At 19.6% G+C, this 19598-nt stretch overlaps 4 protein-coding genes across 7 annotated transcripts; 2 read left to right on the top strand and 2 right to left on the bottom strand.

Annotated features, from left to right (window-relative positions):
* Positions 1 to 8554: 8554 nt before the first annotated feature.
* Positions 8555 to 11419, bottom strand: LOC107993260 (S1 RNA-binding domain-containing protein 1). The gene is given in 3 exon segments (XM_017049592.3): positions 8555 to 9417; positions 9550 to 11253; positions 11255 to 11419. Coding segments are annotated over 3 exon segments (2655 nt in total). The 3' UTR covers positions 8555 to 8631.
* Positions 11420 to 12174: 755 nt separating this feature from the next.
* LOC107993261 (uncharacterized) lies at positions 12175 to 13799 on the top strand. Its single transcript, XM_028664564.2, has 2 exons — positions 12175 to 12342; positions 12415 to 13799. Exons 1-2 carry the CDS (start codon positions 12175 to 12177, stop codon positions 13246 to 13248), a joined length of 1002 nt encoding a protein of 333 aa, XP_028520365.1. The 3' UTR covers positions 13249 to 13799.
* Positions 13302 to 15007, bottom strand: LOC107993277 (protein SGT1 homolog). 2 transcript variants are annotated; one of them, XM_017049619.3, is made up of 5 exons: positions 14670 to 15007; positions 14473 to 14583; positions 14152 to 14353; positions 13889 to 14085; positions 13302 to 13799 (listed from the first exon to the last, which is right to left on the bottom strand). In XM_017049619.3, the coding sequence occupies exons 1-5, from the start codon at positions 14709 to 14711 to the stop codon at positions 13692 to 13694; spliced, it is 660 nt and encodes a 219-aa protein (XP_016905108.1). In that variant the 5' UTR covers positions 14712 to 15007; the 3' UTR covers positions 13302 to 13691. The 2 variants fall into 2 exon arrangements, with proteins under 2 accessions (XP_016905108.1, XP_061939346.1); XM_062083362.1 differs by lacking the exon at positions 14473 to 14583 and having other exon boundaries at positions 14670 to 14813.
* Positions 15008 to 15028: 21 nt separating this feature from the next.
* LOC107993276 (uncharacterized) lies at positions 15029 to 16956 on the top strand. Of its 3 annotated transcripts, none has more exons than XM_017049618.3 (5): positions 15029 to 15238; positions 15490 to 15891; positions 15977 to 16181; positions 16309 to 16524; positions 16601 to 16956. In XM_017049618.3, exons 1-5 carry the CDS (start codon positions 15172 to 15174, stop codon positions 16848 to 16850), a joined length of 1140 nt encoding a protein of 379 aa, XP_016905107.2. In that variant the 5' UTR covers positions 15029 to 15171; the 3' UTR covers positions 16851 to 16956. The 3 variants fall into 3 exon arrangements, with proteins under 3 accessions (XP_016905107.2, XP_061939345.1, XP_061939344.1); XM_062083361.1 differs by having other exon boundaries at positions 15108 to 15255; XM_062083360.1 differs by having other exon boundaries at positions 15222 to 15338.
* Positions 16957 to 19598: the final 2642 nt, after the last annotated feature.

Below are 19598 nucleotides of genomic sequence, written 5' to 3'. Positions count from 1 at the left end.
GATTAATAAAAATATTATTAAGTATAAATTATGTATTAAATATTATACATACTGCTTACACAAATGTTACTATAATATTGAATTCTATCTATTTACACGTTACTAATACATTCAATGCTGTCTCATTCAATTCATATGCAAGAAAAAATTATAGTGTATATATAATTAATTAGTAATTAATTAGTAATTATAATATTTATAAAATTATAGTATTATATATCCAATTAATAAAGCTAGTATAGAGAATTTATTTTTTGTTACTATATTTTTTGTTAATATATTTCATTTGTGTAATCATCGACTTATTTACTATATGTTCATGCATCAATATTATACATTTTTAAAAATATATTTTATTTTGAATATGAATGAATGAATATGAAAATATGAAAATTATATGAAATGAAATATAGAATAGTTTTGTCAGAATTTTTTGTCACTTCTGCATTATATTAAGGATCTATATTAATTTTCTTTGAATTATTTCAATTTTAATATATGAATTATTAAAGAAAGTATAAATATATTTTATTATTTATTTTTTATTAAAAATAGAATATAAATTTTCAAATGTTATATGCAATTATCAAGAACTAAAAAAAAATATAATTATTAAGAAAATTGAAAATTATATCTTTGTCTGTTTAATGTTGTAGAATAGCTTTTGATGGCGGAACAATTTTTTTTTAATCATTTCTTAGCAGATTATCAATATAAAACACAGTAAGAAAATATAGATATTCAATATTAATATCCATCGAATATATCCAATTTTTTTGATGATATATATAGATTGAATATAGATTATATATACATTGAATATAGAATTTATATATAGTTTATTATTATAGATAGTTATATAGATTTTTTTTCAAATCTTTTAATTTTCTTTTTAATGATTTCGCTCATTTAAATCGAAATAGAAAATAACATTTACATGTAAGAAATGAAAAATAAATTATTTAAATAATCTTTATGTAAATAAAAAATTAATTGTTATATTATGTTATATTTATAATCAAAATATTATTATTATTTATTAGTCTAATAAAAATTTAATTTATAGCTCTCAAATGTGATCAATTAACTTGAAATTTATAAAAGATAATGAAAAAAAAAGTATATAGATATCAAATATAAAATTTTAATTTTGATAAATATAAATTTTAAATTTAAATATTTATTAATTTCAAAAATATTAATAAAAATCATATTGTTTATATATATTGCATACAATGCTGTTTATATGTATAAATCCATGTATATATTTGCATTAATATGCGACTATATTACTTATTTATTGTTTATATAAAAAAGTGAAATATTCCAATATTCAAAAGTTCTTCGAAATGTAAAAATGAAAATGTAAAATTTTTGAATGAAATTATCATGATCAATATTATAACAATAAATATGAAACTATTATATCATTATCATCGTAACTTTAATTATTTAATTAATTAATTAATTTTAAGCCAAATTGTTTTATATTTTATCGTTGTATTCTATAGATCCGAAAAAATTCATAATGAATAAATATGTATTAAGAGTATGTATAAATACTAATTCATTCGTTATATATCTTTTGGATGATTTTCATTGTGTTTATAAAAAATTTTATGGAATTATTTAGATGGAATATTAAAGCTGATATTATTTTATATTTAATAATAACAATTATTATTTCAGTTGTTTTCCTATTCTTTCAATACAAAGCATTCAAAAAATAGATTTAGAACAACATTCAATTATATTTAAACATTTATAATTTTTAATAAAATAATTTTCTAACATTAAAATAATATTAAAATAATATTATAAATATATTAATTATTAAAACACTTATTAAAAAATATATTATTAAATTATATTTTTAAAAGCTAAAAAAAGCTAATTAATGCCTTAATTTTTAATGCCTCAAGATAAAATTTACCTAAAATTAATAATAGAAAATAAAAATGAAAAACATAACTGAAAGATATAAAAATAGATCAATGGCTATAGAAATAAAAATAAAATAGCAGAAAATGCGAATCTAGTCTAATGCGAATCTAGTTAAATATGTATTAGAATAACTAAACACATAAAAATTTAAAGGAAAATCAAAAAAAAATATGAATTGATTCTTAGTTTCTCTTCATTTTTTGCTAACTATTATTATAACTATTATGATTTTTTTTCTTAATGAAGATAGAAGAATCTTAATAAAGATTTGAATTTCCCATGATAATCCCATGATATGATTGATCATTGAACATTTCTGTTCAATTTGTTTGTTATTGCTAATTTTTAATTTCTTTATTCAATTACAAACAATCCAGATATTTCGATGCGTGAATCGTTAATTTAACAATAGAACATGCTGAACGATTATCAATAATATTTTGCATAAAAGTTATATGGTAACTATAGAACTAATACTACATCTATATTATAACACTACATTACATATATATTGTTTTCTTATGATTGTTTCTTAAAATTATGTATGTATTTAGTCATTCTAATAAGCATTTAGTAATCAGATTCACACAAATCTTTTGCTATTGTATTTTTACCATTATATTTTTATAGTCATTGTTTGTTTTATTTTTATTTTTTTCAATTTACTTTGTCTTTTTAAATTATGTTATAAAAACTTTATCTTAAAGCATTAACAAATATTAACTTTTTTTATTTTTTTATTTTTTAGATTTCGAAAATATAATGATTAAAAATCATTTTAGCAAAGATATTAAATTAAAAGATAAGATAATAATAATTAAATTTAAACGTAATTCAATGTTGATTTAGCAATCTTAATAGATATCTTTTCAGTGCTTTATATTTATATTTATATTTATATTTATATTTATATTTAAAGAATAGAGTTTTAAATAACATTCAATAACGTAAATAACATTCAAATATTGTAAATCTAATATAAACCAAATTTAATTTCAATAAAAAAAAATTTAATTTCATTATATATATAATTGATTTCATTATATATACGCTGACTCACGAAAATATTTATTCATTACATATTTTTATATTTTATAGAAAAAGTCATTTAAACTGTATGAAAATTTTAATTTAAATATAATAATTCTTTGTATATGTAAAATATAATAAGTTCTAGAGTAATTTTTTTATCGATAAAAAATCTGTTTAAGAATCAAAAAAAACTTTTTTAAAGAATTTTTTTTTACAGATAAAATTAAAATCTGAACATTTTGGAATTAAAAATTTTATTCTATTTCGTTTCCATTAGAAAAATATTTTTCAAAAAATAGAAAACGCTAAAACTGAAACTTGAGCATTGATTTAATTTTCTTAAAATATATATACATATACATATACATATATATATACATATATATACTTATATTTTAATATTATTATTTTAAGAAAATTATTTTCTTCTAAATATTATTTTAAGAAAATTAAATCAATGCTCAAGTTTCAGTTTTATATATATATATATATATGAGCTTAAAGAATAGTAATTTATATCCAATAGCGCATTTTGATATTAGGATTTCATTCAATAATCATTTATATTTATTGAAGAATTTTATTAACTTTTGCCAATGATATTTTTTGATAATTAGATTAATATATATATATATATATTAATAATATATATATCAATTTGATTATAAAATTTAAAGCTCCATATTTTTTAAACAAATTCGAATTTAACGAAATTTAATTTTTTCCTAATTTCATATATATATATTTATATAAAAAAGATTTTCAACATTGATTTGGTGAGAAGTAATCTATTGATATTTTTTAATTTTACTCAAATCTATTTAAATATTACTAAAAACCATGAAAAAAATCCACGATTTTTCTGCGTTTTTATGCATTCTTTCATAAAATTCTATTTACTTGCTGTTATCATTCAGATTCTGATTCTCTTATTTTTATAATCTTTTTCCCTTGATTGTTTTTCCTTTCTGTCAATTTACTTTCTCTTTCGTTTCTTTCGAATCCTTTCTTTCTGCTTTTTTATCTATATTTTCATTCCGCGATGATTTGGTTATAATCTTCCAATGCAAGACAAGTTCGAAGCACAGTTTAAATATTCGTTTAACTGAATTTTATTTTAATTATATTTCCAATTATATTATAATAAATGAATAAGAAATTTTAAACTAATCCTTCATCTATATTGCAATTTGTGTATAATTTCTTTTCTGTGATTTTATAATTTTATTTCATTAAAATGTGCGATATAATAAACGTAATAAACAAATCGTATTAAACAAATCTATCAATTCTAACAATTAATCAGTTATTTTAAATAATAAGTATTTTTCCATTGTACGAGGAAAGTCAACAAAAAAAATAATTGTGGGAATATGTGCTATTTGTACTCAAAAAAAAAAAAATCATATAACATCAATATCTAATTTTTGTTCATCTCAAACGAATTCATTCAAAAGAATTCGAAAAGTATAAAACGTAAGTAAATTCGAAAAAAAGAAAAAATGATAACTAGAAACAAATTCTAATGTATACATTCAAAAACAATTTAAAATTGACATGTATAATTATATATATAATTATATATATGTATAGTATATATGTATAATTTGTAATTGATAGCATGGTTATCAATGGTAAAAAACCAATCCTTTAGAAATATTTTTGAGAGATTAAATGCCAAAATTTTTAGCCGGAGAACAATAAGTTAATGAATAATCATGTTTGTTAAAGTAAAATCTTTAGAAAAGGAATTGAAGAATATGAAGTTTATTTGCACGACAACCAATATTTAGTTGGAAAGGAGACTGTGCATTCATTTGCATTTTGAATGCAAATCCATGTCTTTTATTGGCATGTCATCGCTTTAGAAAAATACATTTTTTTGATAAGATTATTAAACTATTGGAAAGTATACATACAAAATTCCATTTGATTCCGCAAAAAATTGTCGCCATTGTTATTCGCAATGCGAGCAATTTTTCAAAGGCATTCAAAATGTTTGGAAGTAATAATATATCAATTTGGATCGAAGATGAAATAAAAGATACATCAGGTGAAAAAAATAAAGAAATAGAAGAATGAATCAATGGAAGAAGAAGAAGAAAAAAAGGAATAAGAAAAAGAGGAAAGAAAGGACATTCATTGATTACTTTCTTTCGCAGCACTTTCATTGCTTAATTCATATTAAATTTATATATGACTTTAGATATAATATTAACCATCCAAAAAAATATTTTTCTAAATGCATAAAAATGTGATGGAGAAATGCATTTGGAAGACAGAAAAAAAATCAAGTAAAAAATCACATTTTGTCAAAAATATGATTGATCATATTTTAAAGAAACCATGTAAGATATGTTGGAACTCCATATGATTCGCTATGTTAGATAATATTATTTAAAGAAAAAATAATTGAAATATATAAAATTCTTGATATTAAGAACAATTTCCAAAATAATGACATAATATATATCGAAGAACATCTAAAATGTACTATACCGATTATTGAAATAATAAACATATTATAAGATAAAAAACATGTTTTATAGGTTATTGCTGTCGTGTATTTTATCGATGCCGAAAAAATTAATGAATTGGTAAAAACTAGATATATTGTAAACCAATTTGTTGTAAAGTGTGGATTTAAAGAATTTTTCTTTTGCAAACTTTAATTTTTGCAATAGATGAAACAAAAAATTGTTGCAATGGCAGTATTATCATATTTCTATTTTATAAATAAGTGATTGATGTGTACAAAAAAATGTTAACTGAATCAAATAATGAATGAATTTAAAAAGAAAATAATTCAAGTAATAAAAGAAAAATAGACGATTAATTCATTATCAGCAATAATAACGAAATCCAATAATTTTTTCGATTTTTGAAAAAATCAGATCGAAATCCATGATGAGATACAAGCAACATTTCAGATCAATAAATGATCTTTTGTTGAATAAATATTGAATTCTATATATTTTTATACATAATTCTAATTTTTAAATTTTATTTTATTTATTTTATTTTTAGATATTTTTAGATATCATATTATTTGAAAGATTAAAATATTGATTAGAAAATACTCGAAAAATATCCAGAAATAAAGAAAATCTTCTTTCAGTATAACACACTGCTGTCTTCTTCAATGCCAGTAGAAAGGCTCTTCTCATATATAATAATGACGAACATTATAAGAAACAACAGTGAAGATAATATTCGAAAAACGTGTCACTTTAAAAACTAATTTAAAAAATTATGAATCGCATTATGAATGGTGAAAGAACAAAAATCTTGATAGAATAGAAAAAAAATAGAAAATAATGATATGAATTTTATATTAATTTTAACAATTTATATAATACATTTTTTCAATATTAATTTATATTTTATTTAGAAAATAAATAGAGATTCATTTTTAAACGAAGGTCTTTTTTTGAAAATAAAATATAATTTTTCAATAATTTTTTAAACATTTCGCAGAACGAACAATTTTACACTAAAATAAAAACTTCAAAATATTTTTTAGAATTTTTAAAATTTTTTAAAAACTTAAAACAATAAAAATAATAATCATAAACATAAACGATTTAAGTTGTTCATAAAAATTGCGAAAAATATGCAAAAATATCCACGGACAATTTAAATGAAAGTTTGATTTGATAAATTCATTCAAGTTCATTCTTCATGTAGAATTAAAACGTATAGTAACAAAAAGCTATTTATTATCATATTGAAAGTAAAGATAAATATTTTTAATATTTTATTGTAATTTTTTTAAAAATTAATTTTTGAATCACATTAATTTTTTCTGTTTTATAATAATTTTATATATATTATTTTTGAAAAGTCATATCATATATTTTATTATTATATTACAATTTTATTATTATAATTATTATTATAATTATAATAATTATTATAATTATTATTATATTATATATAAAGAGATATCATATATTTTATTATTTTAAAATACAAAAAGTTTTTAAAAAAAATTTTAATATTTAGCAGATGAAATGAAAACAGGTATAAAAATATATATAGGATATTTGCCGTATATTAGACGAACAAAAATGTTAAGTTTTTGAAAAATTCAATAAATTGGAAAAAACTTTTAGTTTTTTTTATGAATGATAAATAAAATTTTTTATTTATGTTTTTTTGTAATATCATTTTTTTCAAGAATTTATCATTTTTAATAAAAACATTGGTTCAATATACGTATATACGTATAGCATATACGTATATAAAACAAAAAATGCATTATCCTAAATAAATTTTACATATTATTAATTATAATAATTATAATAATTGTAATAATAATATTTAATAATATTTCATATTTCAATCATATTATGATGAAATTAATTTTATTGATGCATATATTTACTATGTATACGTAAAACGTATACATGGAACGTATGGAATATAAACGTGTTATTGCAAAAATGTTAATAAAATTATATTTGACAACTATAAAATATTTGACAACTATGAAATTAATAATAAACAAAACTTAAAGTGATAATTTTTATTTAAATGATAATTTTTAAAGTGATAAGTTACGATAATTATATTATATTAACTATAGCATTAATTATTGTTAAATTTATAAACAATAAATACAAAAAATTTTTATTTATTATCATTTGTTTATCAGAAAAAATTAAAATTTATTAAAACAGAAAAAAAAAGAATTTAAATTTCATAAAAAAATAATTTTTTCAAAAATATTTTTTATATAGATTTTAAGAAACAAAATATTCTATTTAAATTTTCAAATATTTTATTTTTTTATTTTAAACATTTTTGTCGCTTATAGATATTGAAATAAAAAGATGATATAGATGAAAAAAATTAATTTCTTGCTTTAAATAAAAAACAAATAAATTGTATCTAAATTCTTATAATGATTTAATGAATAATTGTACTAACTTTTATCAAAATTATTACCGATTCTTTTTTTTGTCAAAAAAAAAATTACCAGTACAATGTCAAACAGTATAATAATATTTTATAATTTTATTTATCTATCAAATAATAATAAATTAAGAAATAATAATAACAAGAATTTAATAACAATAACAAAACAAATTTAGCAATTATAAACTGTTAATTTTCTGAAAGATATATGATATAATTTTCTGAAAGATACACATATATATATTTTATATATATTTTTGTATTTTATAAAATGATTTAGATTATAAATTCATTGTTATAACATTATACTTATTAAATATAGAAACTTGACATCGTATATTTTTAAATATTTGAAAATATTTTAAATATTTTTAAATATATAATATTAGATCATAAATGATTGTATTAAATAATAACACTAAATAACTGAAATCATAAATAATTAAAGATAATCATAATTTAAAGTACATATGTTCTAAATTATGATTATTTATAAAATTTTTATTTATAATAAAAAGAAATAATAATTTTTATTTGTAATAAAAGGAAATAACTATAAATTATATATATATATGTCTCATGTTTTTATATTTAATTTCACAAATTACTAAATTACTATAACTACTAAATTATATTTTATTATTTAAAAAAATAGAAATTCTATATAAAAATATAATTTATTTTTATTTTATAATATTTTTAAATTAATAATTACACAATATGTATAAAAACGTATTATAAAATATCAATTAATTCTAAATTAATTCTATTACGCTCCAAATCTATTGAAAGAACCTTTACTTTCACACGCTGACCTATTGAAACTGTAAAATTTTTTAACCATTTCGTTGGTATAAGTCCATCTTTACCCGCTCCAATATCTACAAATACTCCGAAATGTGTAATATTCCGTACTGCACCCGTTAATAACATTTCCACATTTATATCATTAATACCTAACATACTTTTCCGAAATAAAGGAGAACAAGTTTTCAATCGTATATCCTCATCTTTTTTCATAGATAAACCCTTAATTATTATTTCCATAGTTGTTTTATTTGTACCAAACTTTTCTGCCAAAGTAGTAAATCCTTCTTTAGCATACAATTTTACTTTTTCAATAAATTCTGTAGTTCCAAGATTCTTTAAGTCAATATTATAGTACTTTAAAAAATTTTCTGCTATTTTATATGATTCAGGATGGATCCAAGTCTGATCTAATAAATTATATTCTGCTTTGATTGCCTGTTTTGATTTTTTAATAGACCTGAGTTTTTTTGAATTGTCAATCATTGATGTTTCTGGTAATATTCTAATAAATCCAATACATTGTTCAAATACTTTGCTTCCAATTCCTTTCACATCCATTAGTTGTTGTCTATTTCTAAATGGGCCAAATTCAGATCTCCATTCTAAAATATTATTTGCTCGAGATACATTTAAACCTGCAACTCTTTTCAAAAGACATTGTGATGCAGTATTTACATCAATTCCTACAAAACTTACAACTTCTGAAACAACCTGTAATAATTTTTATTCTTTTTAATTATTGTATAAATTGAGTTTCATAAATTTTATTCATAGAATGCAACAAATTTTATAATTTATAAATAAATAATATAAATCAATATAATTTAAAAAAATTTTACTTGCCTCATTTAATGATGTTAACAATTGTTTCTCTGGTAAATCATGCTGATACATTCCTACACCTAAATGTTTGGGTTCTATTTTTACTAATTCAGCAAGTGGATCTTGTAAACGTCTTGCTATAGAAATAGCAGAAATTAAATTCATATCTAATTTTGGAAATTCAGATTTTGCTTCTGGACTACAACTGTAAATAGATGCTCCTGATTCATCAACTATTGCATATGAAACATCTAATGATTCAAATGAATTAGACTTTATTAGTTTATTTATAAACATTTCTGTTTCTCTACAAGCTGTAGCATTGCCTAATGCTAAAATTGTTGCCTTATATTTAGTAACTAAATTTACTAAAACATTAGCAGATTCATTATAAGCCTTTTCTATATTTCTATGGGGATAAATTACACCTGTTTCAAGTACATCTCCCTGTTCTGAAATTACTGCTAGTTTGCAACCATGTGAAAATCCTGGATCTATCCCAAGTATAATTTTTCCACGTACAGGTGGAGTAAGAAGCAATTGTTTAACATTATTTACAAAAACTTCAATAGATGCTATCTCTGCTTTTCGTTTCATTTCACTTCTTACTCGTCGTATTACTAATGGTTTAATAAATTTCGTATAAGCATAATCAATACTATCATTTAATAATTTAGAATGTAATTTTGATACTATCATGACTATCCTATAATATTTATAACAATAAATTTTAAATTCTCTTTCAAAAAAATCAGGTAAAATTATTTTTATTGTAAGAATCTTCTGTGCTTCTCCACGATTAATAGCTAGTATTTGATGAGGTTTAATATATCTATTATTTGTATTAAAATCATAATATGTTTCATATTTTCTATGCATATTTTTTTCTTTGGTATCAACAGATTTATTTTTGGATTTACATTCTGTAGATTGTATTTTTATAATAGATTCATTTTGAAGTTCTTTAACTTTATCAAATATTGTTTTATTTTTATTTATAATATCTGCTGTAATATGTATAATTCCATCTAGAATTTGTTGTTCAGTTTTAAGTCCATTTTTCTTAGAATCAATAATAGAAGATAATGGTGGTAATTCCTGACCTTGCAATAAAAGATCACTTATATATCCCAAACCTAAATCTTTTGCTTTTTCTGCTAATGTTCGTTTAGATGATGGTTTAAATAAAGAATATATATGCTCTAAATCATCCAAACATTTAGCAGATATAATCGCAAAATGTACATCAGGTGACCATTGTCCTAATTTGTCAATAGCTTTTAATATAGTATTAGCACGTTGTTTAATCATTTTGGCATGATCAAAACTTTCTTTTAAAGCTCGTAGCTTATCTGGCTCCATACCACCAGTCATATCTTTCCTATATCTTGCAATAAATGGAATTGTATTATCATTATTGAAAAGCTTTACAATGTTCTCTGCTATATGTTTTTCAACATTATTCATTTCACTAATATAATCTATATCAGTCCATTCTTTAAATTCTGTAGAATTAAAATTTGTATTCTTTTTTAATACTTGTTTAATATTTTCTCTATTAAAATCTTGTATTTCTTTTTCTTTTATCTTTATATTCTTATTTTGTATCTTTTCTAAAATCTTATCTGTTGATTCTGTAATATTTATATGTTCTATTTTTGCTTTCTCGTTTTCAAGTTGTATTATTGTATGTTCATTACCATATGTTGTCAAGTCATTATTTTTTTTTTTTTTTATTTTTTATAATTGATTTTTTTTTTTTTTTAATTGTTTTTGATACTTTTTCAGGTATATAATTTTCGTCACTTGAAATATTTCCAAATTCATTTTCAGAATCGCTTGAAATAATTACTTTTACTTTTCGAGATATTTGTCGTGCATTTCTTTTCATTATGAAATTTTTTTTAAGTGATTGGTAAATATTTTGATTTTTTAAAGAATTACTAAAAATATAAATTAATAATAAATATTATTAATAATTATACATTGAAAAATTTAAGGTTAACTATTAAATATATGAAATACATTGATATATTTCTCATTTTTTTTTAAATCTTTTATTCACAAATGAAATTATTATATTAATTAAAATTATATTAAAATTATTATAAAAATTATTATGAAAATGCAAAATTTCTATAAATCTATAAATGAGTAATTTTCTAAACAAATTTGTATTTTCATATCACTAACCTTTGAAAATGAGCCTTAAGTCAAGTCTTTACATATTTAGACTATTCTTGGATTGAAAAATTGAAAAATTTTTAATATTTTTTTGAAAATTATAAAAATTATAAATAAAATTATAAAATTATAAAATTATAATATAAAATTTTTTAAATATAATTTTAAATTTCATATATTTAATGTATTACTTTACACATTTCACATAAATATTTTTATTAATTTTGTATTTACATTTAACTAAATATTTTGTATTTATGAAATATATATAATTATTTTTCTTTATAATATTTAAAAAAATTTATAAGATTATTTAAATTTAATTTACATTTTGTGATTCTAAAAATATAATAATTAACCAGCATAAAAATATAGTAAGATTTAAAAAAGAAAATTTAAAAAATGAAATTATTTAATTCTTTATTGTAAATTTTATATAATTCTGATATATGAGTAAATAAAATGGCAGAAAAATTTCGATCATTAATCAAAATGTTAAACAATAAAATAAATAAACATCAACTATTTAACAATGCAACAACGAGAATTAATAATGCTTCTGAAAAAGCACAAAAAAAGTTGAATAATATACAAAGTACTGTTGCTACAAAGTATGATATTTTAGCAAAGGTATGTTATTTATTTATATTTTTATAAAATTATAATATATATTTAAATATAAATTACTTAATATTATTTCAGCAAATCAATCGTGATATTACATTAATTCAAAATATAAATGGAACACAATTTGAGCCAAGTCCATTACCAAAAAAAGTTGTTAAATGGTGGCAATGGTATCAACAATTAACAGGCTTGGATAAAGTTGAATTAGCCAAAGAACAAGTAATTTTTGCACAAGATAAATTGTTCAAATGTCAAGATGAAAGAAGACACTTAAATCGTGAAGCAATGACAATAAATGACAAATTAAAAGAAGTATATTCAGAATTAATACAAATTAAAAGAGATGATCCAAAATATGTTCAATTGACAATAATAGAAAATAAAAATCTTCAAGATCAAGCAAAAATTATATCACAGCTTAATTTATTAGAAAAAGAAGAAAAAGATTATTTTACATTATTGGCCACTGCTATTAAAGAATATCATGATAGTCAAACAATGAATGCTCAAAAGTATAAATATTTATCTATTCTTGCATCTGCTATATTAGCAATTATATCATTGATAGGTTCAATAATATACAATAATAAAAGAATAGTAAATATTCAAAATATTATATATGAAGCGCAGCAAAAAAATGAAAATTTATTGAAAAGTAGCTTTCATTCATTAGAAAAAGATATAAATACAACTTTTAATAAATTAATAGAAAATAATAATAAAAATATAAATACAACTTTTCATAAAATAATAGAAAGTAATAATATAATAGAAAATAATAAACAAAATGTAACTATGAATAATGAAAAAGATAGATTAGATGATAATAATACAATAGAATTAGCAAGAGCTTATATTGTATTTGGATTATTTATTGGTATATGTATATTAAACTCTTTAATACGATAAAATCACTTTAATAATAATTAATAAATTAATTAATAATATAATTTTATTTGAAATAATTTTTAATAACAAGCATTTATTTATTTGTAAATGTTCTATAAATACATATATAATACATATGTGTATATTTAATTATATACAATAAAATAAAAAATACATTATACACATGCATCTAACTGGAAAAATATATTTAAAAAATCTTATTGCACAATTTAATCATATTTAATACATTTGATTCTTTATTTTTTATATAAAGAAGAAAAATTACAATTTTTTCAGAAAAATACACATATATCATATATTTAATTGAATAAATATAACATGATGTTTTTATAGATATAATTAATTAATTTTAATTTTATTTTTAATATGTGATTTTATTAAAAGTAAAATGAAATTGTTAGGTTAAATAATAAGCAATTTGAATTTTAATTACATGAACTATTTTATGTATTCCAAGGTTTCCATTCCATACCATCTGGTAATTTTACCTCAACTTTACCTTTGCTCACTTCTGACCAATTTGTACTTAGCACTGTACCACCAGATTCTTGCTATTTTTAGAAATATTATAATATTAAAGTTTTATTATTATATATTATTATGTATATTTATTATACATTTTTTGAAAAGAAATACTTACAAAAGATTTATTCATTGCACGTCTAACTTCATCAGATCCACTACCATATATCTGTTGAAATAAAGCATACAAAGCAGCTTCTCCTATCGGATTTTCTTCTGCTTCTTGTTTTTCAATCTCTTTTTCTACTTTATCCCAATCTCGTTGTTTCTTTCCATTTCCAATTTTTTGTGGTTGATTTCCAGCTTGTAAAATTTCTTAAAAAATTAAAATTTTATTTTAATATAAAAATTTTTAATATAACATTAAAAATTTTGTTTTACCTTTTGGTATATGTTGTACTGTCTTTTGTGCAATAGGATTTCCTTCCAAAGTAGTCCATGTAATTCCATCTTGTTTTTTCAACTTGATTTCTATTTTAGATGGATCTACTTTATGTGAACATTCTTCTGGTATTATTGCATGAGCTAAATCTAATTCCAAACTATATTCATTACCTGATGGTAATAGAGCAGATACACTTAACTAAAAACAAATAAAGAATAAAATAAAATTAACAATCAAAAGATAAAGCTTTCACGTTGTAATTAACAACAATATTTATTGAAAAAATACTATAAAAATATCTTAAATTAAATATTTACTGTATTTTTTTCGTAAATAACTTTAACATTTTTTGCACTTTTTGCAAGAATCGGAACTATAACATGACTTTCTGTTTGATACCAATCGTGCCTTATTTTTGGAATTGGCATCTATAAAAATCAAAAATTTTTATCTTATATAAAATATTGATATAAATATATTTATTTATTGTATAATATTTAACCACATTTCTTACTTCATTATTATTCACTACAGTCGGAGTTTCCTCGTTACCCATTAGATCAATTTTTGTAATTAAATATCAAACACAAATCATTGAAAAATTTGACACATTCATGTATGTCGTACGTCTCGAAAGTTCATATAGATGATACAAATCAGGAGCGTAATAAGTAATGTCGTAATAAAGCAAATTTAAAATTTTTAATGTTTATAAGAATAAAATTTTGTTATGCATTTAAATTCTTATTCCTTTTATTATCTATTATAAAATGTTGTCAATGAAAATATAAAATAAATCATAATAAAAATAAATGACAGTTATGTTCTAAAATAAGTTACATTTTATAAATCACATAGAAATTGAACCATAATATTTCTACTTCCGGTAAGAGAAATGGAAAAAAAATTAATTTTCTGAACTGTTCGATATTTTGAAGAATATTTAAAAATTTAGATATAGATAAGTATAATATATTTCTAATATAATAAAGAAGTGAAATAATATTTTTTGAAAAATGAAACTATTACGAGCAATTATTGATGATGTTATTATAGAACCATCTAAAATTCAACCAATTATTGGTACTGTATTATTATATGTATGTTTATATTTATTAGAAATTACAATACTGTTTAAAAAAAGTTGCGTTTAAATCTTTTTAAAAAATAATAAAATTGCAAAGTAATATTTGTTATATATAATTTGTATATATTTTATAATTAAGATTGTCAATTGTTTTTTTAAATTTATAAAATATAAACAATTTTCGTAATTTGTGCTTTATGTTTATTTGTTTTTATGTTTTTATATTAAGAAAATAATTATGTTACAGTTAATTTTCAAAATGGAGAGCTCAAAGATGAGGAAGCCAAAAAAATGTCTTGTGGATTATTTTATGATCAAAATAAAAAGAAAACAATGTTGGCTTTATCAAATCAGCAAATTGTTTATAGAGGTTATAAACCAGATACAACTCAAGATCTGATGCGTACTATGCTTGTATTTCATAACAAAAAAACAGGAAAAGCAAGATTGATTCAAGTTGAACGTTGGCAAGTGACTCCAATTTTAGAAAAATCAGCAATTAAAGATAATAAAGAAGCTGAAGATGAAAAGATTGCTATGTTAAACAAACAATTTGGTTCAAAGAAGGTGAAAAGAAGAACAGAACAATTTGAAAGATTAAAAATAAATGTAGAATCTATTAAAGAACAGCTTGAGCAAACTGTATCTAGTGAGGAATTATTTTTATAAACGTTCATATATTTTAATATTAATCTTGTTAAGAGAAGATGACTTGAAATATGTTTTTGTTACAGATGTTGAAATTAATAGAATGGAATTATCAACACAATTGCCAAATAATGAATATATTACAAATACGACTTTGCCAGAATGCAATAGGAAAGCAACTAATGTAAACGATATATATAACATATATGATATTGTACCAGAAAATAAATTGGAAAATTTATATAATAATGTTAAGGAAATCTTAAATAACAATTCTAATACTTTAGAAGAGTATGTTTGTTTTAAAAATTATCATTTTTTTCAATATTATTATTAATTTTATCAAATATTAATTATACATTAATAATATATATAAAATATTTAATAATTTAATTTAAATTATATTTTGTTGTTTTAGAAATTCAAAATTTTTTATTCGAACATTACAATACTTGAAATCTGATTCAGATAATTTTAAAAAAACTGCATTGTTAATTTACATTCAAGCAATTGCAACATGGTTAAATATGCCAATTAAAGATGCTAAAAAACGTGGTATTAAAGTTTGTTTAGTATCTGAAGAAATTAATTCATATATAATAAATACATACAGCGTTCAGAGTAATCATGGACGGTATGTAAAAAATATATATATATATATATATATAATAATACAATATATTTTTAATAATTTAATAAGTAATTTTCAGACTGAGGCCAACTAGTGTAAAAGATAAAGGAGTGATACATTGCATGATATTAGCTTTAATAATTTGCAACTTTACATTAGATTTGGAATTATTTTCAACTATATTCAGCCACCGTATGGGTTTAAAAAAATTGACAGATCTCGCCAGAATTATTGGTGCTTTACCCAATAAAGAAGATAAAAAAATTATCACTTTGAAAATACCATTACCAGCACCAGTATCTATTGTAAAAAAAGGAAAAAGAAAATAGATATTGAATATAATTTTATTATTGTAAAACATTATTTTAATAAAAAACGAAATTATTATGAAAAATGAATTTATATAAATAAATTTATATTTAACTGAATGAAAAATATTCTTTTTATAATCCGATAATTCTTTAATACTTATTTTAAACTTTACATTTTATAATTTTTCTAAAAAATTTTAAAATATTTTGATAACTTTTTTGTAAAAATAAATATTGGTGCTTAAATATCAATAATAATGATTAATGTGAATTAGAAATAATTGAAGAAAATAAATTTATAATTTTATTAGTGAATCATCAGTATAAATTTTAAGAAAGAAAATTATCAATTAAAAAAAGACAGAAATAGAAAGATAATTATATTCATATAATGATAGCAATTTTAAAGAAAAAAGAGAAAAAATAATTGAAAGATGTTAGTAAAATCCTAAAATGTCTAGTTTGCGTTAACGGAGGATAAGTTCGAAGAAACTGGCACGTTGGCCGGCCCTGAACAACTCCCCGTAATGTGGGTCGTCGTCTAACTGTTCCACGTACCGTTCTGTCGACTCTGTGCAGTTCATTAGTCAGATTCAACTATTCTTCTTTCTTACCTCCACCATCTAACCGTGAAATACGTTGAAATATATTATCTCTTTTCTTTCTTTTTTTTTTTTATTAACATATATAATATATACATTAAAGAATGTTTCTATAATCGATATAGTTTAGGAAAAAATCTTTTTATATTGATGTATTTTAAAAAATCCTAAAAAGTTTGTATTTTTTATGTTACATTTTTTTAATTTTCTTGTTTTTAATAAAACAAGAAACAAATATAATATTAATTAAATATTAAATAAATCTTTTTTTCTTTTACTGAATTAGACAAATTAATTTTATTTTTATAAATTTAAAATAAATTTATAAATATAAAATATTATAATAAATATAATAAATATAAAATTATAAAATAAATTTAAAAAAAATATTAATTAAAAAATGTAAAGAATGATTAGAATTCACAAAGTTTATAATAAACATTAAAAAAAATCAAAGTAATATAATATTTATAAATCAAGATTAACAAAAATATCTTGAGAAACTTATAACTTAATTATTTAATAACAGAATTTAACAGAATTTACTTCTTATTTAAAAATATAAATTAAATTTTAATCAATATCTAAAAATTTTCTTGTAAAATTTATATATTATTATTTTATATATCATTAATTTATATAATCATATATATATTAATAATAATTAATATATATTATATTTTATATCAATTTCTAAATTTTTTATAAAAAAATGAAAATTAGATTTTTTTTTAAATTTATATATCAGTCATCAATTTATTACAATACAATACAATATAATACAAAATTATTAAAATAAAATAAAAAAATAAAAATTAATTTTTATTATACACAATCGAAGTCATCAAAATTCATTGATTCATTATACTTTCATTCTGAAGGAGAATCTTCCGAGATTCCATTTCCTTCTCTGGATTTGTCCTGTTCCTGTAAAATACATTTCACGTTCTTTCATGTTTCCACCTCTTTGTCTTATTGCTACCATCTCTGATGTCTTCTTGCTGTCACTTAGTCGTTGAAGCATCTCAGTCGATGTGTGACCTTCTACTAGGACTGTAAGTTTGTTTCGTCGTATGTTCTACTCATCTTTGTTGGGTTCGCGATTTTAATTGCTTTCTTTGTGAGGGAAAACCGAAAGTGACGAACTCAAGGATAATTAGAGTTTACTTATATGGAGTTTTAAATGCTTGTGAATTCTGGTTCTGAGATCAGTGGAAAACATCCACCTTCATTTTATTATTGGATTCAGGTATCATGATTTATTTTTTAACTACAAATATTCATTATTTTTAAAATATAAAATATTGAAAAGAAAATGTGTTAATTGATTAATATTTAAAATTTAAAAATTAATTAATTTTTTATTATATTTAATTTTTGAATTTTTGAATTTAGTTAATCATAAGTCACGTCGGTTCTTTTCGTTATAATTTAAACAATTGTATTCTATCACATATTGTGAAATATTATTTAAAAAATATTTTAAAAAATAATTATTTAAATATATATTTATATAAATATATAAATATGATAAAATTTATATAATATGTATATTTTGAATCATTTTAATCCATCTTTATGAAATATTATAATTCTAAAAATTAATCTATATTTCTTAATTTTTTTTATAAATAAAATAAAATAATAGAAAATTACATTTAAAAAAAAGTTGTTTAATCAAATATTTTATAAAAAAAATTGAAATATTATAAATTTTTGTTGAAATTGCAAGTCTTTTCATTATTAATTAAATCGTCAGTAATGAGAATAAAGTGATATAATATTGCATAATTTTCTTATAGACATAATATATAATTAAATATATATATATATATATATATATATATTTATATATATATTCTGCAATCATAGTACCGTTATATGTAATTAGGGCAAGTTTGCGGTATAAAACATTACAAACCGTTTCACGCAGAACTATAAATATAATAAGTTATAATATAATCGCGTTAAAATATATTAAAAAAATTAAATTTTAAGAAAGCGATATTTTTTGCATTTTATTGTAAACAATTTAATTAAAAAATGAAGTAGATTATTTGATTATTTGGTATACTAATATTATTTTAGTTAAATAGTAATTATAATTTTTAATCAAGAAATAGTTGATAAAAAGAAACAAAAAATTCTTTGAAAAAAAATAATA

The sequence above is a fragment of the Apis cerana genome, linkage group LG12, assembly GCF_029169275.1.
Source record: "Apis cerana isolate GH-2021 linkage group LG12, AcerK_1.0, whole genome shotgun sequence".
NCBI lineage: Eukaryota > Metazoa > Arthropoda > Insecta > Hymenoptera > Apidae > Apis > Apis cerana.
This window is presented reverse-complemented; position numbering and strand designations above follow the sequence as displayed.